Source organism: Gobio gobio (genome assembly GCF_949357685.1).
Source record: "Gobio gobio genome assembly, chromosome: 3".
NCBI lineage: Eukaryota > Metazoa > Chordata > Actinopteri > Cypriniformes > Gobionidae > Gobio > Gobio gobio.
The window spans coordinates 1,335,380-1,344,335 of NC_137099.1; the positions used below are offsets into that span (position 1 = coordinate 1,335,380).

The window sequence follows — 8,956 nt, forward strand, 5'->3', positions numbered from 1 at the left end:
AGAGCGGAAACGCCCCTTTGCATTCGCAACGAAAGACCAACAACTTACATAGTTCCCTTCACGGATCTCCAGAGGCTTCCTCTTCCAGCTGTCCACCAGCAGGTCTGTGACCGTCTCGTTGTAGATCTCCATGTAGCTGACGCGCAGCAGGAACTCCTTCTTCGGACACTGCAAAGAAAGAAAGATATTAAATGCTCACTGCTAGGGATAGACCGATATGGCATATTCAGCGGTTTGGAGCGTTATGAATCAGTGAGTCAAATCAGCGGTTTAGAGTGTTATGAATCAGTGAGTCAAATCAGCGGTTTGGAGCGTTATGAATCAGTGAGTCAAATCAGCGGTTTGGAGCGTTATGAATCAGTGAGTCAAATCAGCGGTTTGGAGCGTTATGAATCAGTGAGTCAAATCAGCGGTTTAGAGTGTTATGAATCAGTGAGTCAAATCAGCGGTTTGGAGCGTTATGAATCAGTGAGTCAAATCAGCGGTTTGGAGCGTTATGAATCAGTGAGTCAAATCAGCGGTTTAGAGTGTTATGAATCAGCAAGTCGATTCAGCGGTTCAGAGCGTTATGAATCAGCGAGTCGATTCAGCGGTTCAGAGCGTTATGAATCAGTGAGTCAAATCAGCGGTTTAGAGTGTTATGAATCAGCAAGTCGATTCAGCGGTTTGGAGCGTTATGAATCAGTGAGTCAAATCAGCGGTTTAGAGTGTTATGAATCAGCAAGTCGATTCAGCGGTTCAGAGCGTTATGAATCAGCGAGTCGATTCAGAGCTCAACGCAATTGACACCATCTTCTCGACGAGAAGCTTGGGTTCGGGGGAACCTAACTGCCCTGCCGGAACGTTTGCTGCTGGCTACACGATGGACGCGTGGGAGAGGTGGCATGTTGTGTGTCTAGCGGCACTTTCCGTAGAGGACATTGAAGACATCTACCTATTCGGATTCATGGTAACAGGGTTTCTGCTGATTGGATCAGGCATTGCCCTGGGATATCGAAAAATTCAGAAAGCGGTGACAGCTGTTCAAAGCTCCACAGGGCTGCCCGTCATGATTGAAGCAGTGGGCAGAGCGGTCATCTCCCAAACTGGGACTACTAACCGCAACATGGATAACATCATGGAGTTGCAACGCAAGATGGATGTCATCACGGAAAAGCTCACTGCTTTGCAAAATGGTTTCAGAGACCAGAACGAACTAAGAGAGTAGTCATAAATTGTGGCTACTCGCTCCCAGACCAAACAAATTCCAATCTTATCTGCTTTCGGCTCCCTACCAGCACGGTCTTGGCCAAGGCCGCTGCTGAGACAACAACTCCTCCAGCAAAGCACTGCAGGGAGACGCTCTTGCATTCATCCCCCAACCACCTGCTGACTCGGACTGGGATCTGATCAAGGTTGTCTCCATAACAACGGGAGCACCGAGATTAGGGTGCCAGGCGTGACTCTCCAGGCCTACACAAACATGCACATGAACTTTACAGACACACACACACTTATGCACACACCCATCTCTCACCTTCGCCGCTTTGTACCCCCAGTCTGACAAGCGGGTCTGTGACCAGCGCCTGAGATGGCTGCAGGACCGGGACGCCTGGCTGTGCTGGGACACCTCAACCCCCCACTCCTCTCCCCTGTTGCAAGTCGTGTTTCATGTTGTATTGTGTGCTCGTGTTGCTGAGATGTTTTTTTACTGGTCTCAAACTGTGCTCCCGTAGGAGCATAGTCTGGGGGTTGTTTTTTTTTTCATCTCCTCACCCCTCCCTACCTATCCTCATGTTATGCTGTATTTTCTGTCCAACTCAAGAAGGCGCCGCATTGAATGGCGACTCGGTGTGACTCGCATAACACCAAATACATTTCACTGCCAGTTGTATATTGCATATAATTGTGTATGTGACAAATAAAATCTCTTGAATCTTGAGTGTTATGAATCAGCGAGTCGATTCAGCGGTTCAGAGCGTTATGAATCAGCGAGTCGATTCAGCGGTTTGGAGCGTTATGAATCAGCAAGTCGATTCAGCGGTTTAGAGTGTTATGAATCAGTGAGTCAAATCAGCGGTTTAGAGTGTTATGAATCAGCAAGTCGATTCAGCGGTTCAGAGCGTTATGAATCAGTGAGTCAAATCAGCGGTTTAGAGTGTTATGAATCAGTGAGTCAAATCAGCGGTTTGGAGCGTTATGAATCAGTGAGTCAAATCAGCGGTTTGGAGCGTTATGAATCAGTGAGTCAAATCAGCGGTTTAGAGTGTTATGAATCAGCAAGTCGATTCAGCGGTTCAGAGCGTTATGAATCAGCGAGTCGATTCAGCGGTTCAGAGCGTTATGAATCAGCAAGTCGATTCAGCGGTTCAGAGCGTTATGAATCAGCAAGTCGATTCAGCGGTTCAGAGCGTTATGAATCAGCGAGTCGATTCAGAGTGTTATGAATCAGCGAGTCGATTCAGTGGTTTGGAGCGTTATGAATCAGCAAGTCGATTCAGCGGTTCAGAGCGTTATGAATCAGCGAGTCGATTCAGAGTGTTATGAATCAGCGAGTCGATTCAGCGGTTCAGAGCGTTATGAATCAGCGAGTCGATTCAGCGGTTCAGAGCGTTATGAATCAGCGAGTCGATTCAGCGGTTCAGAGCGTTATGAATCAGCGAGTCGATTCAGCGGTTCAGAGCGTTATGAATCAGCGAGTCGATTCAGCGGTTCAGAGCGTTATGAATCAGCGAGTCGATTCAGCGGTTCAGAGCGTTATGAATCAGCGAGTCGATTCAGCGGTTCAGAGCGTTATGAATCAGCGAGTCGATTCAGAGTGTTATGAATCAGCGAGTCGATTCAGTGGTTTGGAGCGTTATGAATCAGCAAGTCGATTCAGCGGTTCAGAGCGTTATGAATCAGCGAGTCGATTCAGAGTGTTATGAATCAGCGAGTCGATTCAGCGGTTCAGAGCGTTATGAATCAGCGAGTCGATTCAGCGGTTCAGAGCGTTATGAATCAGCGAGTCGATTCAGAGTGTTATGAATCAGCGAGTCGATTCAGCGGTTCAGAGCGTTATGAATCAGCGAGTCGATTCAGCGGTTCAGAGCGTTATGAATCAGCGAGTCGATTCAGTGGTTCAGAGCGTTATGAATCAGCGAGTCGATTCAGCGGTTTGGAGCGTTATGAATCAGCGAGTCGATTCAGCGGTTTGGAGTGTTATGAATCAGTGAGTCAATTCAGCGGTTTGGAGCGTTATGAATCAGCGAGTCGATTCAGCGGTTCAGAGCGTTATGAATCAGCGAGTCGATTCAGCGGTTTGGAGCGTTATGAATCAGCAAGTCGATTCAGCGGTTCAGAGCGTTATGAATCAGCGAGTCGATTCAGCGGTTTGGAGCGTTATGAATCAGCAAGTCGATTCAGCGGTTTAGAGTGTTATGAATCAGTGAGTCGATTCAGCGGTTCAGAGCGTTATGAATCAGCGAGTCGATTCAGCGGTTTGGAGCGTTATGAATCAGCAAGTCGATTCAGCGGTTTAGAGTGTTATGAATCAGTGAGTCAAATCAGCGGTTTAGAGTGTTATGAATCAGCAAGTCGATTCAGCGGTTTAGAGTGTTATGAATCAGTGAGTCAAATCAGCGGTTTAGAGTGTTATGAATCAGCAAGTCGATTCAGCGGTTCAGAGCGTTATGAATCAGTGAGTCAAATCAGCGGTTTAGAGTGTTATGAATCAGTGAGTCAAATCAGCGGTTTGGAGCGTTATGAATCAGTGAGTCAAATCAGCGGTTTGGAGCGTTATGAATCAGTGAGTCAAATCAGCGGTTTAGAGTGTTATGAATCAGCAAGTCGATTCAGCGGTTCAGAGCGTTATGAATCAGCGAGTCGATTCAGCGGTTCAGAGCGTTATGAATCAGCAAGTCGATTCAGCGGTTCAGAGCGTTATGAATCAGCAAGTCGATTCAGCGGTTTAGAGTGTTATGAATCAGTGAGTCGATTCAGCGGTTCAGAGCGTTATGAATCAGCGAGTCGATTCAGCGGTTTGGAGCGTTATGAATCAGCAAGTCGATTCAGCGGTTTAGAGTGTTATGAATCAGTGAGTCAAATCAGCGGTTTAGAGTGTTATGAATCAGCAAGTCGATTCAGCGGTTTAGAGTGTTATGAATCAGTGAGTCAAATCAGCGGTTTAGAGTGTTATGAATCAGCAAGTCGATTCAGCGGTTCAGAGCGTTATGAATCAGTGAGTCAAATCAGCGGTTTAGAGTGTTATGAATCAGTGAGTCAAATCAGCGGTTTGGAGCGTTATGAATCAGTGAGTCAAATCAGCGGTTTGGAGCGTTATGAATCAGTGAGTCAAATCAGCGGTTTAGAGTGTTATGAATCAGCAAGTCGATTCAGCGGTTCAGAGCGTTATGAATCAGCGAGTCGATTCAGCGGTTCAGAGCGTTATGAATCAGCAAGTCGATTCAGCGGTTCAGAGCGTTATGAATCAGCAAGTCGATTCAGCGGTTCAGAGCGTTATGAATCAGCGAGTCGATTCAGAGTGTTATGAATCAGCGAGTCGATTCAGTGGTTTGGAGCGTTATGAATCAGCAAGTCGATTCAGCGGTTCAGAGCGTTATGAATCAGCGAGTCGATTCAGAGTGTTATGAATCAGCGAGTCGATTCAGCGGTTCAGAGCGTTATGAATCAGCGAGTCGATTCAGCGGTTCAGAGCGTTATGAATCAGCGAGTCGATTCAGCGGTTCAGAGCGTTATGAATCAGCGAGTCGATTCAGCGGTTCAGAGCGTTATGAATCAGCGAGTCGATTCAGCGGTTCAGAGCGTTATGAATCAGCGAGTCGATTCAGCGGTTCAGAGCGTTATGAATCAGCGAGTCGATTCAGCGGTTCAGAGCGTTATGAATCAGCGAGTCGATTCAGCGGTTCAGAGCGTTATGAATCAGCGAGTCGATTCAGAGTGTTATGAATCAGCGAGTCGATTCAGTGGTTTGGAGCGTTATGAATCAGCAAGTCGATTCAGCGGTTCAGAGCGTTATGAATCAGCGAGTCGATTCAGAGTGTTATGAATCAGCGAGTCGATTCAGCGGTTCAGAGCGTTATGAATCAGCGAGTCGATTCAGCGGTTCAGAGCGTTATGAATCAGCGAGTCGATTCAGAGTGTTATGAATCAGCGAGTCGATTCAGCGGTTCAGAGCGTTATGAATCAGCGAGTCGATTCAGCGGTTCAGAGCGTTATGAATCAGCGAGTCGATTCAGTGGTTCAGAGCGTTATGAATCAGCGAGTCGATTCAGCGGTTTGGAGCGTTATGAATCAGCGAGTCGATTCAGCGGTTTGGAGTGTTATGAATCAGTGAGTCAATTCAGCGGTTTGGAGCGTTATGAATCAGCGAGTCGATTCAGCGGTTCAGAGCGTTATGAATCAGCGAGTCGATTCAGCGGTTTGGAGCGTTATGAATCAGCAAGTCGATTCAGCGGTTCAGAGCGTTATGAATCAGCGAGTCGATTCAGCGGTTTGGAGCGTTATGAATCAGCAAGTCGATTCAGCGGTTTAGAGTGTTATGAATCAGTGAGTCGATTCAGCGGTTCAGAGCGTTATGAATCAGCGAGTCGATTCAGCGGTTTGGAGCGTTATGAATCAGCAAGTCGATTCAGCGGTTTAGAGTGTTATGAATCAGTGAGTCAAATCAGCGGTTTAGAGTGTTATGAATCAGCAAGTCGATTCAGCGGTTCAGAGCGTTATGAATCAGTGAGTCAAATCAGCGGTTTAGAGTGTTATGAATCAGTGAGTCAAATCAGCGGTTTGGAGCGTTATGAATCAGTGAGTCAAATCAGCGGTTTGGAGCGTTATGAATCAGTGAGTCAAATCAGCGGTTTAGAGTGTTATGAATCAGCAAGTCGATTCAGCGGTTCAGAGCGTTATGAATCAGCGAGTCGATTCAGCGGTTCAGAGCGTTATGAATCAGCAAGTCGATTCAGCGGTTCAGAGCGTTATGAATCAGCAAGTCGATTCAGCGGTTCAGAGCGTTATGAATCAGCGAGTCGATTCAGAGTGTTATGAATCAGCGAGTCGATTCAGTGGTTTGGAGCGTTATGAATCAGCAAGTCGATTCAGCGGTTCAGAGCGTTATGAATCAGCGAGTCGATTCAGAGTGTTATGAATCAGCGAGTCGATTCAGCGGTTCAGAGCGTTATGAATCAGCGAGTCGATTCAGCGGTTCAGAGCGTTATGAATCAGCGAGTCGATTCAGCGGTTCAGAGCGTTATGAATCAGCGAGTCGATTCAGCGGTTCAGAGCGTTATGAATCAGCGAGTCGATTCAGCGGTTCAGAGCGTTATGAATCAGCGAGTCGATTCAGCGGTTCAGAGCGTTATGAATCAGCGAGTCGATTCAGCGGTTCAGAGCGTTATGAATCAGCGAGTCGATTCAGAGTGTTATGAATCAGCGAGTCGATTCAGTGGTTTGGAGCGTTATGAATCAGCAAGTCGATTCAGCGGTTCAGAGCGTTATGAATCAGCGAGTCGATTCAGAGTGTTATGAATCAGCGAGTCGATTCAGCGGTTCAGAGCGTTATGAATCAGCGAGTCGATTCAGCGGTTCAGAGCGTTATGAATCAGCGAGTCGATTCAGAGTGTTATGAATCAGCGAGTCGATTCAGCGGTTCAGAGCGTTATGAATCAGCGAGTCGATTCAGCGGTTCAGAGCGTTATGAATCAGCGAGTCGATTCAGTGGTTCAGAGCGTTATGAATCAGCGAGTCGATTCAGCGGTTTGGAGCGTTATGAATCAGCGAGTCGATTCAGCGGTTTGGAGTGTTATGAATCAGTGAGTCAATTCAGCGGTTTGGAGCGTTATGAATCAGCGAGTCGATTCAGCGGTTCAGAGCGTTATGAATCAGCGAGTCGATTCAGCGGTTTGGAGCGTTATGAATCAGCGAGTCGATTCAGTGGTTCAGAGCGTTATGAATCAGCGAGTCGATTCAGTGGTTCAGAGCGTTATGAATCAGTGAGTCAATTCAGCGGTTCAGAACGTTATGAATCAGCGAGCCGATTCAGCGGTTTGGAGCGTAATGAATCAGTGAGTCGATTCAGCGGTTCGGAGTGTAATGAATCAGCGAGTCGATTCAGAGCATTATGAATCAGTGAGTCGATTCAGCAGTTCAGAGCGTTGTGAATTAGTGAGTCGATTCAGAGTGTTATGAATCAGTGAGTCGATGCAGCAGTTCAGAGCGTTGTGAATTAGTGAGTCGATTCAGAGCGTTATGAATCAGTGAGTCGATTCAGCGGTTCGGAGTGTTATGAATCAGCGAGTCGATTCAGAGCATTATGAATCAGTGAGTCGATTCAGCAGTTCAGAGCATTGTGAATTAGTGAGTCGATTCAGAGTGTTATGAATCAGTGAGTCGATGCAGCAGTTCAGAGCGTTGTGAATTAGTGAGTCGATTCAGAGCGTTATGAATCAGTGAGTCGATTCAGCGGTTTGGATCACCAAAGTCATGTGATTTCAGCAGTTTGCCGGTTTGACACGCGATCCGAATCATGAATCGACTCACTAATTCATAACGCTTCAAAGCTTCATGATGCCGTGTTTTGAAATCATCATCACTATATAAGTCGTTATTTAGGGTTTTTTTGCGCACAGAAACTATTCTCGTCTTCATAAAGTTATTGTAGAGCCGCTGTAGTGAGATGGACTTTGTAACTTTAGTCTTTAGTGTCTTTTAAGGGTCTTGAGAGTGTAAAGTTGAGCCAATGGAGGCCTTTCAGAGCATCAGATTTACACTAAAATATCTTCATTTGTGTCTGAAGATGAACGGAGGTCTGACGGGTGTCCAACCACATGAGGCTCAGTCATTAATGACACAATTTACAGTTTTGGCTGAACTAACCCTTTACTCTTCATAAGGCTGTGATGTCATTAATAAACGTGAGCGTGTCATGTGTCAGAGCCTGAAGGTGGCGCTGTTGTGCGTTCAGACTCACAAACACACTAATGCTGATCATTAATGACAGTGTTTAAACTGTAATATGATGTGTACGGGTGTAAAAACTCACTTTATCTGAGCTCCTGCAATAATAGACATTTCAAAATAAGAGTCCTGCTGTATTTCAGGCTCGTTTATTAAATAAGAGTCACGCTGTGTGTCCGATTTCCACCCCGGTTATTATGAGGTTAAATTAATTAAATTTAATTTCCATTTAATTTAAAGTGAATTCTTGGATGTTCTGTTCTGCCCCATCACAGGAAACATTATTTGACACACATTATTAAATATATAGATTCGACTAGTATTAGTGTTATTAAAAACTGAAAACATCTCTTTACTTGAAATAAATAAATGTTAACAGACATAACTTATTATCGTTTAGTTGAAATTATCCTGTTATTTAAGTCGTACTAAAACTGAAATAACTATACAGACAAAAACAACAGAATTACTCAAACTTTTAACTAAAAATAAAATGAAAGCAGAATTAAATTCAAACAAAAAAATCTGGCGAATCTGTTAGTGTGTTTTATATATAAATGCAGAAATAGCTGCTAAATTTTTCAACTTAAGAGCACAGGTGCACCATGGGAAACTGATGTGTGTGGGGAAAGGACTGAAACGGTTCAGATCTCAAAAGGTTCGCCAACACTTACATTTTTAATGGTTTTGAAGACGTCCGCCATGGCGAGAGGAATCACTCCAGGGTTGTGCTCACTTCCCATCATGGAGAAAGTCTTCCCGGAGGACGTCTGTCCGTAGGCGAATATCGTGCCTGAACATCGGAGAGTATGCATTAAGGGAGATCGCGACCTTTAACCTCTGCTGCTCTTCCTCTAGGGGGCGCTTTGCTCGTCTTCCCGGACACCTAAACATTAAACTTCCTCCACCCCAGTGAAACCAATGCAATTTATTTTTCCTCAATAATATTTTCTCTTTTTAATTTTGTATTTTGAGATGATTTGATGGTATTTTTTAATATTTATGCAATAATTGTGGTCTATTTTTGCCA

The 8,956-nt window shown here is 45.2% G+C and overlaps 1 protein-coding gene across 1 annotated transcript in view; it reads right to left on the reverse strand.

Moving 5' to 3' along the window:
• The window catches only part of cenpe (centromere protein E), a 132,607-nt gene that overhangs the window by 114,186 nt on the left and 9,465 nt on the right, over positions 1 to 8,956 (reverse strand). The window contains exons 4-5 of the mRNA XM_079811915.1: positions 8,601 to 8,719; positions 49 to 168 (exon numbers count right to left, since the gene is read on the reverse strand). Of these exons, the coding sequence (XP_079668041.1) occupies positions 49 to 168; positions 8,601 to 8,719 (239 nt within the window). The remainder of the gene's footprint in view (positions 1 to 48; positions 169 to 8,600; positions 8,720 to 8,956) is intronic.